Source organism: Ostrinia furnacalis, unplaced genomic scaffold, assembly GCF_004193835.3.
Source record: "Ostrinia furnacalis isolate ACB-3 unplaced genomic scaffold, ASM419383v2 OfSCF0664, whole genome shotgun sequence".
Taxonomy (NCBI): Eukaryota; Metazoa; Arthropoda; class Insecta; order Lepidoptera; family Crambidae; genus Ostrinia; species Ostrinia furnacalis.
Window position 1 is genome coordinate 117,588 of NW_021130903.1, and position 19,594 is coordinate 137,181.

Here is a 19,594-nt window from a genome sequence, read left to right on the forward strand (position 1 = left end):
TTCCAATTTAAACTGCGGGTGTACATCGCGGACGCGGGACCTTATAAACATATAAATAACGTATCATATCGATATCATGTGGTTTTGTGAAATGTTTTCAAAGAGAGTGCATGAAAAACCTTTTTTTGAAGCGGAACTTATCTTTAACTCACTGATAGACTTAGGCTGAGTTGCACCACCTAACTTTGATAGTAACTATAACGATAACCGGTGTTTTTTATTGATATTAGAACTTCTTTGTAACAAAATATGTATTAAATATTGTTTATGGTAGCATGTGAAAGAAATAAAACACAGTCGTTGCAAAAATCTACGTTTGTTTCAATAGGTTATGGGCCTAAACAATTTTATCAGATTTATTTTAGTACAAAATAGATAAATTGTGTTACGTTATTTTTGCGGAAACAGAATGGCTACGAACTATATTGCAAATGTGCCAAAATTGAAAGGCAGGGAGAATTACGACGAGTGGTGTTTTGCGGCAGAAAACCTACTGGTTTTAGAAGGCATGGTTATGTATATAAAGCCAACGGATGACTTTGAACTAAAACCGATAGACGACGCAAAAACGAAGGCAAAGCTAATATTGACGATTGACCCAGTATTGTACGTGCACATAAAGAACACTAAGAGCTCGGCAGAATTATGGAATACACTGAAGACCATGTTCGATGACTCTGGTTTCTCAAGGAAAATAACCCTACTTCGACATTTGATATCTATACGACTCGAAAATTGCGACTCAATGGCTACCTACATAACGCAAATAGTCGAAACGGCTCAACGGTTAAATGGCACGGGTTTTACAATTACTGATGAATGGGTTGGGTCATTATTAATGGCAGGATTGTCTGAACGTTATACTCCAATGATCATGGCAATTGAACATTCGGGGATTTCGATAACTGCAGATGTCATCAAAACAAAATTGCTCGACATGGAAGTTGCAAGTGACTTTGAAGGCAGTACTAGTGGAACAGCATTTGCAGCGAAAAACAAAATTTTCTCTGGCAACACTAAGCCGAAAAAATATGGTGATACGTCATGTGTCAACAGAAAGACAGTGACAGATAATATTTCATCAACAAAGAAAATCACTTGTTACAAATGCAAACAAGAGGGGCATTATCGAAATCAGTGTCCGTTGTTGAAGAAAAAGGAAACCAATGCATTCAGTGTGGTATTTCTGAATGGTACATACGATAAAACTGAATGGTACGTTGACTCTGGTGCCAGCGCACATATGACAGCTAACAAGAATTGGATAAACAACGCGAATTTTTCTCCAAGTTTATCAGAAATAACTGTTGCAAATGATACGAAAGTGCCAGTTGTGTGCTCCGGAGACGTACAGATAACTACCAGTTATGACTACGATGTGACAATCAAAGATGTGCTATGTGTGCCAAGTTTAACTACAAATTTGCTATCAGTAAGTGCATTGATTAACAATGGGAACAAAGTTAACTTCAATGAAAGCCATTGTTACATCAGAAACAAGAAAAATGTACTGGTTGCAACTGCAGAATTGACTAATGGAGTCTACAAGCTTATGACAAAGGAAGCAGATTGTGGATTAGCGGCATCAGCAGTAGCAGACGCAGAGTTATGGCACAGGCGACTAGCTCATATCAACGGTAGTGACATGAACAAAATGAAGAACGGCTTAGTCAATGGTTTTTCTTACCCAACCATTAGTGACATGACAAAGGAGAAGTGTATAACCTGTTGTGAAGGTAAACAAATGAGACTACCTTTTCCTCATTCAAGTAACACAAGTGCAGAACCTCTACAGATAGTACATGCAGATGTCTGTGGTGCAATGGAAACGAAATCCATAGGAGGTGCCAGATATTTTGTGTTGTTCATAGATGATTACAGCCGTATGACATTCATATATTTCATGAAAAATAAGAATGAAGTGTTCAAGTATTTTCAAGAGTTCAAAGCATTTGCAGAAAATCAGCAAAACAGAAAGATAAAAGTACTTCGCACAGACAATGGCGGTGAGTTTTGTAGTAGAGAATTTGAGAACTATTTGAAGACCCATGGAATAGTTCATCAAAGAACGAATGCCTACTCGCCAGAACAAAATGGAGTGAGTGAGAGAGCCAACAGAACCATCATTGAAAAGGCCAGGTGCATGTTGTTTGATGCAAAACTCGAGAAAAAGTACTGGGCTGAAGCAGCTAACACAGCTGTTTACTTGAAGAACAGATGTGTAACTTCAAGCTTGAAAAATATGACACCATATGAAGCGTGGCATGGCAAAAAGCCTGACTTAAGTCACATTCGTTTATTTGGAAGTCCCGTAATGGTCCACATCCCAAAAGAATGCAGATTGAAATGGGATAGAAAAGCGGAGAGACAGATACTTGTGGGTTTTTCCGAGAATGTGAAAGGATACCGCATCTATGATCCAAAAAGGAATGCAGTAACCACCAGCAGAGATGTTATTGTGATGGAAGGAGAGACAGGACTGACAGTTTCAGGTGAAGATTCCAACAACATCTGGGTCCTGAATAATGATGAAGCTGTGGTGTGTGCAGAGGATAGGGATTCAGTGGGGGATGTGAAACAACAAGAATCCCTGAACTGTCCAACCACAGTTACTACAGTCTCACAATCTTCAGAAAGTGCAGATGGTGGAGAAGCAGTAAGTACTTCAGATGTGAATCCAGTTGCTCAGACTCCAAATACCAGGCCGAAGAGACAGAGGAGACCACCACAAAAGTATGGTTTCACAAATCTATGTACTAGCAGTACAGCAGGTATGGAGGAGATAGGTTTTGTGGAAGTCATAAGTCATAATCTTCATTAGCATGGTATGAAAGAGTAAAAGATTGATTAGTTAACATAGGTTTCAAGATTAGTAAGTTTGAATCTTGCTTGTTTACAAAATTTGATGATGATGTTAAAATCATAATTTGCTTGTATTAATATGTTGATGATTTTCTTATATTTTCTAATAATAGCTTGCAAACTGAACAATTAAAAAAATNATTCAGTGGGGGAGCTGAAACAACAAGAATCCCTGAACTGTCCAACCACAGTAACTACAGTCTCACAATCTCCAGAAAGTGCAGATGGTGGAGAAGCAACAAGTACTTCAGATGTAAATCCAGTTACTCAGACTCCAAATACCAGGCCGAAGAGACAGAGGAGACCACCACAAAAGTATGGTTTCACAAATCTATGCACTAGCAGTGCAGCAGGTATGGAGGAGATAGGTTTTGTGGAAGGCATAAGTTATAATCTTCATTAGCATGGTATGAAAGAGTAAAAGATTGTTTAGTTAACATAGGTTTCAAGATTAGTAAGTTTGAACCTTGCTTGTTTACAAAATTTGATGATGATGTTAAAATCATAATTTGCTTGTATGTTGATGATTTTCTTATATTTTCTAATAATAGCTTGCAAACTGAACAATTAAAAAAAATGTTGGGTTCAGAATTTAAGTTGAAAGACTTAGGACCTGTCAAACGTTATTTGGGCATGAATGTTAATGTTGATAGAGAAAACAATGTAATAACTGTAGATCAGCTTCAATATACTTATAGAGCAGTTATTGTCTAAGTTCCAAATGTCAGATTGTAAAACTATAGATATAGATAGGCTGCTAGAGAGGCTATATATTTATGAGCTTACAGGTAAATAATTAGAAGTAATAACTTTGTATTGTGATAAAAAAAGTGCTTTAAGTTTGGCAACAAGTCACCAATGTCATAATAAGTCAAAGCATATTGATGTCAGACATCATTTTATTAGAGATTATATTAAAGATGAGATTATTGAAATTAAATATTTGTGTTCAAATGAGATGCCTGCTGACTTGTTGACAAAGGGATTAATGTCGTGTAAGCATTATAGGTTTCTTCATTTATTAGGCATTACAACTGACTAATGTAATAGGTTTTGTCATGAATAATTAAATGAAACACAGTTTGAATTTAATTAGTTTATTTTGTTAAGTGGGGGTATTGATATTAGAACTTCTTTGTAACAAAATATGTATTAAATATTGTTTATGGTAGCATGTGAAAGAAATAAAACACAGTCGTTGCAAAAATCTACGTTTGTTTCAATATTTTTTGTATGGAGGTTGACAGATTTTTGACGTTTGTCAAAGTTAAAGTTAAAAAAAAAGTAAGATTTTCATTCATTTTGTATGACAAAGGTATTTTACGAGAAATTAAAAAATTAAGTCAGTTTTTTTGGAGCTAGTATGAAGCTTGTTGTGTATTGTAGATTTCTCGACTGGTACTGCGCTGCCCGCATCCAGGTTCCCGCGACCTTCACCAGATCGTCAGTCCACTTAATGGGAGGCCTGTCCACACTTAGAAAATGTAGCTATTATAAAGTCTGACCAACTGAGTCTTCTGCATTTGTGATAATAATATCTAAAAGACTATAGTACGCCAACCCAAACTGTATGCCCAATAAAGAGAAAGAAGGACCTAAATAAAAACAGGCTCACGACATTTTCCGCAACTTATGTTCTACATAAAAATGGTCAAAGCACAAAAGTGTTCCCTGTACAAGTCGTATGCACTGAGGCAGATGGAAGCTAAAACCGTTCTCTGTGAAAAGATAACTTGCATTTGCAGTGTCCCCTACTATTGGTAAGAAACTAACTAAAACTAAAAATGTGACCAAAATGTATGGACTAAAAATAAGTGGAGAATAAGTGCTTGGTTTATGCTCTTTACAACATGTGTGCAGAACTGGTAATTTCTTTGTAAGTGTCAGTATTCATCGCCAAATTTTGTTCTCTACTACAGAAGCACGTCAATGTTCAACTCTAACATAACAGAGGCAAATGGATAATAGACCTATTCTACCTACGCTAACCAGACGGGTTGAGGGCCTGAGGTTCACAAAGATGTCATTAGGGGCGGGCCTCTCACCACATCTATAATATTTCAACTGGACTGTATGAAAAATAAAATAATGATTATGTAACCTCTGGGCCACACACATGATACGCGCTGTAATGTAATGTAAATTAGTCGGCCGTTTGGTGTAGTGGTTCGAAACGGACTACTATTCCGGAGGTTGCGGGTTCGATTCCCGCAAAGTACAAACATTTGTGTGCATGAACATATTGTTTGTATTGGACTGGGTGTTTTCTATGTATAATCCTATGTATGTATTTACAAAAAAAAAGTATTTAAGTACATATGTTTATATCCGTTGTCTAGTACCCATAGTACAAGCTTTGCTTAGTTTGGGACCAGAAGCGCAGTGTAAAATGTCCAATATTGTGTAGCCCAGCGGTAAGCGGAAATAAAGCCGTGTCCAGATATAACTTTAAAAAACTCGACCCCAATACCAGGATTCTGGTCTCAATCGTAACATAACAGAAGGAGATAAAATGAATATTTTTTCATGAAAGATGACAAATAGTAGTGGCCTCTACCTGTCCCATAAAGCCCTCCAAGGTGCATTTCTAGGTCCTTAAGTGCGGGCAACACGCGGCGCCCGCGTGTCACGTTTGGATTATTTTAAAGTGCTTTTGAAAGCTACTTGCATCTTGCTGTGGAATTCTGAAGGAAATTCTTATACCTTTCACAATAATTTTTACACATATTTGACAGCACGTGTTCTACAAATGGAGATTTTAGGGAAGTAGAGATAACTTTACACCTTTCAATCGTTTTAGATAAATTTTTTAAGCAGCAAATGTTATACACCTGATGCTCACCCCTGAGCCACACACTAAACGTCACAAAAACATTCGGGCGATAGCGGCGCAAAGTGCTCCAGACAGTTCTGACTAAGTAGTATGTATCAAAGCAACGAAGTATACGTGAATACTTGGCTACACCCATCGCTATAGCGCGAATTTTCGGGTTATCGCAATATGTGATACAGTCTAGGATAGTACCTGCCCAGTAGGCAAATGCCTACCTACTCTTGCTTTGAAGAGATCCAGATTATGGTATTTTGGGAAAGATATCAGCAGATACGAGTACATAACACAATTTGGCAGCACTTGGTCTACAAATAAGGATTATTATTATTATTATAAAACTTTATTGCACAATAAAATAGTACAAAAGGTGGACTTAATGCTATTTGAGCATTCTCAGCCAGTCGACTCCTGGGTTATGCAGAAAGCTGTGAGTGCGAAGGTAGAGGTAGAAGGGTAGAAGCTAAATTTTTAATTGATATAATATTTAAGATACATAATTATACCTACATACATACATACATAAATATACAGATACATACAAACATAATAATATAAATAAATATATTTAACATATTATACCTATATAAATAAATAAACGGATACTATGGAAAACTTTTTACTAATCCAATTCCCTACTTCACTAATAAAACACAAACTTCAAGTGCAAATTAAACTTTCACAAACTACCCTCGTAGCTTTAAAGTTCGCATATTAAATCAGCAAAGAACTAACAATTACCTACCATTTCCATTTCGTTTATGCGCTTCGCCTATCATTTCAGTCTAATTGCAAAGTTTTTCTTTTGCATTAGAGTAATGAGTTCCAATGAGTGTGTTGAGGATGCTAGAAATATGGATATGGATATGATTAAGGTCACGAGAAGTGTTTTGAATCCATAGTATAATGATACAGCTGTCATCATCATTTTCATCATCAGCTCATGTAGTCTCCACTGCAAGAGCACGACCTTCTCTTATTTACCAGAGGGAAACGGAGGACTACACTCCCCACTTAGGCCAGATGGGTTGGTTGATATAGCAGAAATTTATGAATAGCCCAAAAAGTTATGCGAGTAGACACGCTGAGAGAAAAATCGTAGTGTCATAAAATAAAACTTCTGGTTAATTCTGTTTTATACATTTTAATTTATCTTATCTTATCTTATCTTATTTTAGGGCCGCGCATGGGCGCAGTGCACGTCGACCCATTGGGATCTTTTGTGCTTCCCTATACCTTTATCCCCCCTCATCCGCAAAGATCCTATCCATATAGTGGATCCAATAGATCAGTGAACATTAATAATTAGTGGGATAGTATCGAATCAGTTTGAATGATAGATTTCAAATATGTGCATGTAAAGGATAGCCAGTGGCTTACTAATTCTGAAACTCGTGAAACAAAAATAATGATAAAGTTAGTTAGTTAATCGGAATTTCCACCATTTCACTTACATTAAATTTCAATCTAATAAAGAACATTATAATAAAAATCTTAGTATAGTTGAGTACATTTTGGTTCTTATCTCAAAATGTTGCGTATCCATGCAGACCGAACTATTGATAAGCAAATAATGCTATTATCGTCTCACAAGAGGAAATAAATCACATAAAATATTATAAATAAAATAAAATTTTAATAGGAAAATATTTATCCTATGAATATGACCTCATTATCTTTTCTGTATTATTTATTTAATGTGCAGTATAGAAGCAATTTAAAGTAATACGTGTCACTAGATAGTGGCTACCTAAAACCACGAATGTGTTACAGTAATCCCTAATAACATTCGGGGGTTTGAAAGCCAAACTCTCATATTCGTATCCCTACGTATTTCCTTAGCAATCCAATGATACACAGCGGTAGACCCAACGGTAGACCCGGTGATAAACAATTCATCCGGCGATTATTGCTGGACGAAACGATTCCGAGATTGTGTGTAATCTAACGAAGGGTTTGCGGTTGCCAGGATATGTCGGTATAACCAAAGCCTCCTTTGGGGCAGTTGGTTAAACTCAAAAGGAAGAAATACGTTCGTTGTGTTTTTGAATAATAAATATGTATATAAATCCCATCACTGTATTCTATTGCTTTAAGTACCTACTTGCTTTTTGAGTGGTCATACAATAATGTACAATAATGCCTACCTAATAAATGTTCATTTCTACACTCGGCATCAAATAAATCGCACCTCCCGCGACAAGCACTTATCAAACGTCTACATCCCCACTTCCCACCAACATTGGTACCATTTGAAAGCCTAGTTCTAAACTTCATTTAATTAAAGGAAAGGTTTTTACCCCAAAAATTTTTACTTTACAAGGATCCAGAGTCACTTCTTCAAAAAATAGGTAGTTACGCTATAGCCATTTTTATGACTATAAAACTGTTAAGTTGGGATTAATCGCTATCCATCTGTTAAAGTGGACACGTGAGATCTTTATTTGGTTTTATAACCATAAAAATTGGTCTAATTGATCCCAGAGGTGAGCCCAAAGTGAGGTCTATTTTCAAGTCACATTTATGGTATATGTTAATCATATAATTACAAATGAAATGTATTTTTCTTTAAGGATATTTATTGGGCTTTCAAATAACACCAATATTGTTGGGGTACCATGATTGTGTCAGAAGAAAATCTTTAAAGTTCGCGTCGCGGAAGGTGCGGTTTATTTGATGTTGAGTGTATTTAGTGACCGTAGCGCCCTTGAGATATGATTCGTTCGTTCGTTTCAGTCGACGTCCACTGCTGGGCAATGGCCTCCCTCTCGCAATGATAACCACAACAAAAACAACATGATTGTCCCTAGTAATTGTTTAATTTAATTAAATATTATGTTTTGAGCCAGACAATCACGCATTGCGTTTAAAAAACTTAACCTCTTCAACAATTTTTATGACATCACGTTAGATAAGACTGTTATTCGTGCAAAACGTCAAAACGCCCTAACCATGCGCGGCGAAATAATTTAGACACGTTGTAATCAGATAGAGGCCACAGGATTCGCAGGATCCAACCCCAAAGGCACAGTTTCCCAACCTTTTTTCGACGAAACTCAGTCAAGTCTACATAATTTTAGAATGCCCCCTTGTCATTGAAATCTGGAGTATTTTTAGCGGTAGTAGATGGCGACATTGCGTTTTTGAACAGTTACAAACTGAATTTATGTTTATTCAGTCATGTAATTATTTTTTTTTAACGATTCAAGCACGTATTGCTTGTGACACCACTCGACGTCCTCATAAGTGACTTCATCGAGTTTTAAAATTCAATTAGTTTTGTAATTTGTTTTAAAAAGGCAAAATGTTATATGTTACGGCCCTGCAAAGAAGATTAAGAATGATTTAGGGCTGATTTTTCAATCCTGAGATATCTTTTACCTGAAGAATAACCTTGTCATTTTGACAATTTTCCCATACTGAAACTGTCAATGTGCCAAACTTATTCTTCAGTTAAAAGTTATCTGACGATTGAAAAATCAGCCCTTATAGAAATAAAATGTTTGTAAGCGTAACCCTTTACACACGACGATACACGTACGTGAGAGTAACTTTGAAAAAAATCTCATGCCCATGTAAACTTGTTTTTGCGGCCGCAATCGGCAGCGATCGCNTTTTTTTCAGTACTTATGCCTTTTCCTGGACGCTAATACACGCTCTTAATGTAGCTTACCCTTCATCATTTCAGCCACAGGACGTCCACTGCTGAACATAGGCCTCCCCCAATGCTTTCCATGTTGATCGATTGGTAGTGGCCTGCGTCCAGCGCTTCCCTGCTACCTTTACGATGTCGTCGGTCCACCTTGTAGGTGGACGTCTCACGCTGCGTTTTCCGGTACGCGGCCTCCATTCCAGAACCTTTCTGCCCCATCGGCCGTCAGTTCTGCTTACTATGTGCCCTGCCCATTGCCACTTCAGCTTGCTAATACGTCGGGCTATGTCAGCGACTTTGGTTCGTTTACGGATCTCCTCATTTCTGATTCGATCTCGCAAAGAAACACCAAGCATAGCCCTCTCCATAGCACGCTGTGCAACTTTGACAACTAGCTTGCCCTTGTGATAGCCAATTTGCGTCCACATTATCACGACTATTTTCTAAATACAGACGTTGTAAATAATATTAAAAAGCAAACTGTACCTAGAGAGGATACCAATATACCATATTGCAAATTGAGCCATACTATTGAAATTTCAAAAAATGAAATAAATCAAAATATATGTCTGTTTATAATTATTAAGTCCTTTATTAATTAAGGGGAGGCCTTTGTCCAGCAGTGGACGTCATTTGGCTGAAACGAACGAACGAACGAACGAATTATTAAGTGTGATACCTAAATATTTTGATTGGTATTAGTAAGATTTTATTAATATTTTTTATTTCCATGCTGTTATTAATTGTTAGTGATTTTAATAGCATTTTTTCTATATTTTATTAATATTACAAAGATAATATTAAAACTTCTAATGGTTTAAAGCAAGGTTTATACTATACTTATAAAGACTAAAGGGAGCATAATGACAACAATTTTTCGTTCAAAATGATTACGAAAAATTGTATATTATCTTTATTCCTCAAATCTACCAACTCACTAAATGGACGAGATCTGGCGTATCGACCCTACTTACTTTTACCTCATCATTATTCCTAAATTATGTCATTGAAGTCAAATAGACTATAAAAATAAAATTATCCGGAACTTAAAATTGACCTAAAAGTTTATTATTAGATTGTTTACTTAAATTCTCTTGTCAAACGAAATATTAGTCTGTTATGAAAAAACATTAATAGATAGTACCTATATTGACTAAACTTATCCTTCTTCTTTCAACTTGCTATTTAAACGTTAATTTAGTTTTAAACTGTTGAAAATAGTAATAAAAGTAATAATTAACGCTTAATATATTAAAAAAATATTTTCAGGGGTTGGTAAGTAAAAAATATTTAAAGACGCTCGAAATCCTGACAATGTTATATTTTAACAACTGCTAATGACACATATAAAAATATGATTATACGAAGGTAAAAGCTGGATAACTCCAAATATCCAAACTCTTGACTGCGTGCATAACAAGACAACTGCACATATCATGGATGTGTTTAGTACTCAGAGGGGATCATAACTTGATAACTGTTTTTGTCAAATTAAAAACAAAAATCCATAAATGTATAAGTCGAGATGTTAATAAATACATATTCTGACATACATTGATAAATCGAAATATAAATGTTTGTAAGAATAATATTAATTGGATATATCGTTATGNTGTGTACAGTGCTTATAGATAAGGGCACTATCGGCTCTGGCCCAATAGGTTTTTTTTTTTTTTTTTTTTTTTGTGATAGGAGGCAAACGAGCAAACGGATCACCTGATGGTAAGTGATTACCGTCGCCCATAGACACCCGCAGACCCAGGGGCGTTACAGGTGCGTTGCCGGCCTTTAAGGTGCCGCCTCTGACCCTTGTCTCGCTAGACTGTCGGCTCTCTCATTGCCTTCGATTCCAGTATGTCCAGGTACCCACATGAGGGTCACCCTGTTGTGCCTTCCAAGTTTATTCAGTGCCAAGATTGCCTCCAAAACGAGTCTGGATCCAACCCTCACTGAGGCAATGGCTTTGAGTGCTGCCTGACTGTCACTTAATATGTAAATGTCACGCTTTTTATGCGCCTGTTCTATACATTTTAATTTAGTAACTTCATGGCAATTCATAGCTCATTACATGTCCATAATTTTTTACTTCCACGTGCAAATCTGCCATTGATTTATCATTTCCAAGATGGCAGTCCACGTATTCGGTACCTCCTACCCTCGTGCTGATTTTTTCGACTTCAATCTGAAGTTTTTGTTCTACGTTGGCTTATGGCCTGATGAGAACAGGTTGTCTAATCAGCTTTACAGAATCTACCAGTATTCCTTATTTATTGGTTCAATCATCTTCCTTATCTCTACTGGCATAGGGACGTACATGTCAAAAGATGACGTCATCAGGCTACTATCCAATGTGGATAAAGTCACAATTACCTACAATTATTTCTTCAAGATCATGATTTTCTTGATCAAGCACGAGCAAATCAAATGTATCATCTCCTCCATTCTTCACTCCGGGGATCAAATTGACGTTAACCGTAAATATCTCATGAAGATCCATGTAGTCATGGTCACTCTATTAGTGACCTCAATAACTGGAGCCTTTCAATTCTTAGCTCAGATTAAAGGGGAGTTAATAATGGACGCTTGGTTCCCTTTTGAGCCAAAGAAGAATAAGTTGACGTTTCTGGCAGCAACTCTAATTATTTCGATTCTGTTTGTGCTACCGTTCATGTTTAGAGCCATAGCCATTCAGGGCATAGTGTGTAGCGTAGTGATGTACCTCTGCGATCAGTTAGTTGAACTGCAGAGACGGTTGAAAGCTTTGAAGTACTCTGTGGAGAGCGAGACATATTTGAGAGAAGAGTTCAAGGATATTCTGAAGAAACATATTCGTCTCATGGAGTAAGTTTTTATTCTTAAAATATTTTATGCTTATAAAAACATCAGTGAAGGTCTAGTTTGTGTCAGAGGAAAGCTAAAAAAAGAAGGAGTCTAGAGATAAGCATAGAAAACTAGTTGTCATGCAATGTAATTTCGTTCGTTTCGGCCGAAAGACGTCCACTGCTGGACAAAGGCCTCCCCCAAGCTTTTTTCTTTCTTTCTTTAAAACTTTTCTGCCTCAGCGGCCATCAGCTCTACGAGTTATGTAATTTTCTTCATCCCAATTCATATTGTGTTTCTAATGCTTATGTTTTTTCTTGCAGGTATTCCAAGTCAATAAAATCAGCTTTCAATGAGTTTTTCCTAGTTCAAAACTTAGCGATCACAGCAGAGCTTTGTCTAAATGCTCTTATGATGTCTTTAGTAAGTGTTTTTTTAATTTTTTGAAATTAATTTGGGACATAATAAGTTTTTGTTTTAATTGTAATTCATACGTGAATGTTTTCAGATTGGGCTGGAACAAAAGAATCATCTAGTATCTTTCATGGCTTTTCTGATAATGGCTTTATTCAATGCATTCATTTTCTGTCATTTGGGCAACAACTTGATAGATGAAGTAAGTACTTTTTAAGATTAACTAAACTACATTATTAGCCAAAATGCAGTAATCTTTCAGAAGAACGCAGTATTAAAATGGTGACAGAAACAAATTAAAAGGCTTAGTTTGTTTCATAGTTTATTTGCAAAATACACTACTCGGTTATTTAGTACGTGTTGAAACACATGCGACTTACGAACATAATCAAATAAAGTAGATAAAGCTCTCTGTAGCTGGACTTTCGGCAGGAGTTCGTGTTTTTTAGCAGTCCTTATTGAGCAAGTGAAATTTTCCCTTTTTAAATCGCAATATCTCTAGATCTGTAATGTCAGTTCAAGTTACGAATGCTTCAGAAGCAGAATTTTCTCCAGTATCTTAAAGACGTCTCAGCCTTTGTAAATTGCCTTAATCAAACTCCATTGCACTGTTCTTTATTGAATGTAAGGTTTATCCACTTTGGTCGGTGCAGTCGCATTGCCTTGTCATAACAGTGATAGCGAGAATCAGGGGATTCTACGGGCCGCTGATTGGCCTTTGTTACATGTGGCATGTTCGAAATTATTCTCGTTTGTTTATATCAGGGTTGTTGTAATGCTTGTTGTAAATGCCCTCTTAATTCTAACATTCTAAAATCTCCAGCGTCAGTAAAACAGATTAGTATAAAATTAGTAAAAAGGCAAATTGATCGTCAGTAGATAAATAATCAAAAGTCTGAGTCAAAATTCAATAATTGTCTAATTTTTTCGAGATTTTTATATGGAATGCCGTTTGGGTATTGATAAGCAATATAAGACGGGATATTCTGCGGGAAATAACTAGTATTTAACCTAGTAGTCTTAGAGCCAAAGCACACGATGCTTTGCGCAGCCGCATCGCAAAGAATTCGCCGTGTGCCCGTCACAGATATTTCTATGTAAGATGACGCAGTGCCGCAACGCACCGTGAAGTTTGCCTCTTGCCTATACAGGAAAATAAACTGTGTAATTTTCCCAGAGTGCAGGCATATCGCTAGCAGCATACGAGTCCACCTGGACGTCTTGGCCGGTAGACCTGCAGCGAGACCTACTCATAGTGATCACGGTGGCTCAGAAGAGCTTGAGCCTCACCGCTGGGGGCATAGCCGATATGTCTATGCAGACTTATGCACAGGTCAGTTCGTTCGTTTCAGCCAAATGACGTCCACTGCTGGGCAAAGGCCTCCCCCAAGGTTTTCCATAATGAACGGTCCTGCGCTGCCCGCATCCAGGCTCTTCCCGCGACCTTTACCAGATCGTCGGTCCACCTACTAGGAGGCCTGCCCACGCTACAGGTCAGTACAAATAGTGAAATTTAGTTTCTCAACTACAACCTTCTTGGGTCTCTTGGCGTCTACTTCTCTCGCTCGCTCGTTCAACTAAATCAATTAATGATCAACATTTTCTTTCTAAACAGACATTCATAATGACTTGTGAACAGCAATTTAATAAACAAAAAAAAAAATTCAAATGATTTCAAACATTATCTACAACTAGGTACATGAAAGTTTAAAATCACAAGGAATTCATTCAAGAAAATCGTAATTTTGACATACTGGAGAACTTCTCGTTATACTAGGTGTAAAAGACACTATTCAAATAATATAAATAGTAAATATTAAGTCAATTTGAGTACCATGTTAGCATTAACTTTCTTTTCACGACTTATATACTACGAGTTCTTTAAAACTGGCTCTACTCGTACAGGTAGGCGAGGAAACTAAATATTTCGCTGTTTACAAATTATTTCAAACCAATTCCAAAGTTGTTCTCAACTTAAAACCTTACATGTACCTAGTTAAACTTCGAATACACTTGGACGTTATTGGAAGACACTTACCACCCATGTTATCACGGATGATCGAGCAAGTTTGATTGCGAGTAGACGAGTTTCGTACGGTGATCAGGTGAACTTGATACTTGATATGAAAGTTGGCGACAAACTTTGATACTTTTACAATGAGGAGGCAGTATATTTTTAGATTATATCTGTTGGAAATATGGTATCTGTTGATTTTATTAATTATTGGTATGAAAGTTGGCGTAACATTTTAATACATTTTATAACATTTTAATTTAATTTATTTAATGTAATTGTTATTGGAATTTTATGAGCCCTGGTCTGAAATAAATGAAAATTTATTTTATTTTTATTTTTATGTAGGTACCTAAATCATTTTGTTAATTTTCACATTCCATTAGCATTGGTATTATCATCAAATCATCCAGTGCTTTCTTTTGAGTCACTTGACACATTCTGCCTATAAAAAAAGAGAGTTGTATCATTTATTTTTTGATTGTTTGTTAACAGGCTCTATACAACGGATACTCAATTTTTGCAGTTCTCCGAGACGTCGTCAATTAATGCTATAATACAAGCAAAAAATTATAATTTCAATTACACAGTCACACCTATGGTCATGTCTTTTATTGCTGACATTCCACCAGCTCGCACTAAGCGTTTCGATGACTCTTCTATAATGCGAACGGCTACGGACTGGAATTTGTTGCCTGCTGCTGTCTTTCCCGAAGACTATAATCCGGGCCTTTTCAAGGCGAGAGTGAATAGGCACTTGCAGGGCAGATATGTACCATCCTAGACTGCATCCCACTTAACATCAAGTGCGATTGTGGTCAAATACCTGCCTTGTTATGCATAAAAAATGTTATTACTGTCACATTATTTTAAATTTTGTATTAAACTCAACTCCATGCCAGATTTTTGGTGGAAACGCGTAAAAAGGATTGTGAATAAAATCACTACCATGGTGTCAACCGCCTCTAAATATTAATAAAAGTAATGAAATATTGACCGACGACATGATAAAGGTAGCAGGAAGGCGCTGGATGCAGGCCGCTACCAACTGGGAAACATGGAAAGCATTGGGGGAGGCCTATGTTTCAGCAGTGGACGTCCTATGGCTGAGATGATGATGATGATTTTCATTTACGAGAGGTGCTTGTCACGTTACTCCTTTGATGTGAACGACTTGGGTCTAAAATTAAATTTCTAGAGATTCTTATCACATCACATATTGTATTGTAGAGGCAAAATTTATCACCATTTATCAAACTGATTCCAAAATGAATTGCGTGCTATTAAACAACGTGTGAGTAATTAATGCATGGTTCTTCAGCACACAATCCAGCAATTTCCTTTCGGCGCGATCAATTAGCATGACAAAATAGTAGTAATTAAATATGACCTGTGTTTCGGGAAGAGCCACAGCTCAGAGAGAAACGCCAGCTCAAACACTTTGCGCAGTTGCAGTGTGCGCACAAAGGTTTTGCCATCTGGACAAAAAACAGCAGTTATTTTTTACTTTTGGAATAATTTAAAGCATATTCAAATTAAATTATTGTACGAAAAAGAAAATGGCTCTATATCCAGAAAAATTGCCATTAAAGCATTACCTTCTCTGATATTTTTTTGCTGGGATAAATGTAATATTTTTAGTTTCACAATCTAATTATTTTCTGCCAGTTAACTCAGCAACTATACACAAATTCCAGAATGAAACACCCCCATTGAAGGTTGTTGACTTAATTTCCCTTCAAGCACGGTGAATCGAGACATTTAGATAATTAAATGTTACGCGATCATAATTATGTGACCGCTTGTGGATTGATGGATGGATCAAAATGGATCATCATCATCATGGTTTGATATGGAACACAATGATCTGGCCGTTCTCCCTTTTCTTTTCTAACGGCCGGATTCATATTAATTATCCCAGAATTGCCCTTGACGTCTCTATTAGCATTAATTAAAATTATATTTCAATTTTAAGGCTAATTAATTTACATTACAAATTGAAGTGGTTAGTGAAAGTCTGTAATTGATGATTTTGTTTCCTCCGTGGTTTATACATAATTCATTGTATAATTTAGAAGGGTTTACGTAGTTATCCACAACGAAGCAGTTTCTCACCTGATGGAAAGTGATGATCAGGCGGAAAGAAGACAGATTCACCCGGAATCCCCAACCACAGAGGAACTGGCTGTCTTACCTGCAACTATCGAAACACAACAACGCTGTTAACATTGTTAATGGCGACAGACTTAGGCAAGATGGTGGTAGCAAACCCTAAAAGCAATAGACTTAGAACAAGCTCTATTATCAATCAAACCGAGCAATAATGCTCCCACTGGGTATTGCATCTGGGACCTCTAGGTCTAGGACAGGTGGTCATTATGTACTATGTAATTAGTACAGTGTGCTTACTATGAGTTTATGTAAAGTGTGCTCGCTAGCGACTGCGTAAAAAAATGACATTAAATATTTGACATATTGCGCAGCGCCCCTAGCGGCTACTTTCAAGAAATAAAATCTTCATACATTTTTTGACGTACTCGCTAGCGAGCACACCTAATGTACACTCATGGTAAGCACACAGATGGAGTTAGAAACTAAGTTAGTTCATACTTAGCAGTTTTTACCACTCCAAATCAATAGTCTTGTCTGTGCACAGTTGTTTACCTGGCACGTGCCTGGCCATAACAAGTGCTAGTGTTGGAACCAGAGTAAAATTTGAAAGAGTAGATCGATTTGTTCTTAAATCTGCAATCGAATAACACAGATATTGAACGATTAAGTTCTTCCAGCTGCAAGCGAAAGAGATATCATCATTTATTCGTAAGTTCTGTTGGAAAATAAATCTATAATCCGGGCCATTTGACCATTTTCGTCTCGATCACCTGGCAACACTGGGAGTTAGGGGAACTCAAAGTTTTGGGGCATGGGTGGTTTCAAGGAATTGTTTCACGGGACTGGGTGAGGATAGAAAAAAAGTAAAAATAAGGTTCGGCGCGGAAAATGGTCCAGATTAAGGGAAAAATGCAAACTTTTGGAAATCCAAGATGGCCGCCAAGCAGTCACCCATTTTCCTAATGGAACTGAGTTCTCCATACAAATTGTATGCAGGGGGGCTCAGCTAACGTAGAAAAAGGCGAGGCCGAAGGCCGAGCGATAGTTTAAAGCCCGAGAATTGTCATAGATTAATTTTTATGCGTCTAAAAAGGACTAGAGTCCAGTGACAGACAGAAAGGCGAGGCCGAAGGCCGAGCGATGGTTCAAATCCACGATGGTTCAGTCGCCATAGATTTACTTGTGTTGCGTCAAAAAAGCACAAGAGCACCGCGACAGACAATAAACGCCCCCTGTAATTTTTGCGAGGTAAATAGGCACTTACAGGGCATTATTACTATGTTGTAATAGGTTTATAACATGTACCATCCGAGACTGCATCTCACTTAATACCAGGTTCGATTGCGGTCAAATACCTACCTTGTTATGCAAAAAAAAAAACATCAGACATAGCCCGCAGCATTGCTAAATTCAAGTCGCATTGAGTGTGCAAATATAATTTCGTAGACTGAATGACTGGTTGGAGCACAAAAATTTTCGAAAGATGGTCACGCACCTGAAAATGTAATGTAGGCAGGACTCCGACTTTATATACCAAGTAATAGGTTGCAGTGCAGAACCGGTCGTTATGGAAAAAGTGACATAGTGTCAACCTGGTAAAATGGGCTTTACACATTTTTTCCTCCAATCATCATCTCAAATCATCTAATGGTCTTGCTTGATGCAGTGTTATAAATCTAACTGGCCTTAACTGTCGTGTAATTTGTAAACCAGCTGCACTCGGCATAGGGCACACTGTAAACCAGCGCCGAGGCCTTCGTCACCGTGGGCCACGGCATAATATGCTGAGTTCGATCCCATTGCAGTGGGCATCTTATTTGAGAATGGGTGGCACTGCTCAGTTTACTCTTGTTTTTATTTTTTCTTCCTTTATTAAGTGCTGTCATGTCTATGTAATTGCCTGTATTTGTGTGATGTCCATTGTAATAAATGTATCTTTCTTTCTTTCTTTTTTCCTAATTCATCTGAGAATATCTTCTGAATCTATTTTTACTGTGGCCAGCCAAAGCTATAGCACGTAACGTATTGTGCTGGCTCCTAACTAACCTAATTCCTAGTGTGGATGGATTGAGAACTCCTGGAGAGAGGGAGCGCTATGTAATTATGGCTGACAGTATGGTGGACAGCCACAATCCTATAGACTTTGAATTGAGATTGATTGCGGAAAATCAAATACTGTTTCAGAGTTAGAGCATGTATTCGCGTCGAATAAGATAGATGGATAAGAGCCAAAGCGAAAGATCAGAGGTGCGATTTATTTGACGCCGAGTGTATTTTCACGCATAAGAAGGTACAGCTAGTAAATAAATATAAATAACTTCGAACTCCTCATGTTCTTCTGATTATTCGTTGCGGGTCCAATGACAGTTTAACTTTCGCCCGGGACAAACTTGACCTTCACTGGTTGGGTTTTTATTGGCGGTCAAGCTGTAGATCCTGGCTACACAGGAGTTGCAGCGGTGGGAACGACAGGTGGGAATAGTCCCGTTAGTACATAAATATACGTAGAGAAATATATATTTAAATGAAAACATGGATGGTACAGTGATTATACAGGGTGTTAGGTAAATGGGTATATGAGCCGACACTAACCCATGTTAACATGGTCATATAAATGGTATGGTGAAGTCAGAAATTTGATATCATCATTTTAATATTTTTAATTTTCATACAAAATAAATTTTATAAAATCCGATTTGTATGAAAAATAAAATAATTAAAATGAAGATATCAATTTTCTGACTTCACCATACCATTTATATGACCATGTTAACATGAGCTAGTGTCGGCTCATATACCCATTTACCTAACACCCTGTAGACGCTTAAATACTTATGTTAATAAATTAGACCAAAACCTGTTCGGAAAAGCCCGACCGCGGCGTGGGTCG

At 37.1% G+C, this 19,594-nt stretch overlaps 1 protein-coding gene and 1 long non-coding RNA gene across 2 annotated transcripts; both read left to right on the top strand.

Moving 5' to 3' along the window:
* The first annotated feature begins 3,008 nt into the window (after positions 1 to 3,008).
* Positions 3,009 to 4,036, top strand: LOC114366699 (uncharacterized). The gene is made up of 2 exons (XR_003657043.1): positions 3,009 to 3,304; positions 3,871 to 4,036. It is a non-coding gene; the product is annotated as an uncharacterized LOC114366699 (long non-coding RNA).
* Positions 4,037 to 11,469: 7,433 nt separating this feature from the next.
* Positions 11,470 to 15,160, top strand: Or-18 (olfactory receptor 18). The gene is made up of 5 exons (XM_028323642.1): positions 11,470 to 12,185; positions 12,488 to 12,587; positions 12,673 to 12,780; positions 13,756 to 13,911; positions 15,088 to 15,160. Exons 1-5 carry the CDS (start codon positions 11,470 to 11,472, stop codon positions 15,139 to 15,141), a joined length of 1,134 nt encoding a protein of 377 aa, XP_028179443.1. The 3' UTR covers positions 15,142 to 15,160.
* Positions 15,161 to 19,594: the final 4,434 nt, after the last annotated feature.

Excerpts from the sequence above, each read along its gene's own strand:
- Or-18 (XM_028323642.1), top strand. The coding sequence starts at position 11,470 with ATGGCAGTCCACGTATTCGGTACCTCCTACCCTCGTGCTGATTTTTTC. Across the intron at positions 12,781-13,755 it reads GCAACAACTTGATAGATGAA|AGTGCAGGCATATCGCTAGC; the intron begins GTAAGTACTTTT and ends TAATTTTCCCAG. Across the intron at positions 13,912-15,087 it reads CTATGCAGACTTATGCACAG|GCTCTATACAACGGATACTC; the intron begins GTCAGTTCGTTC and ends GTTTGTTAACAG.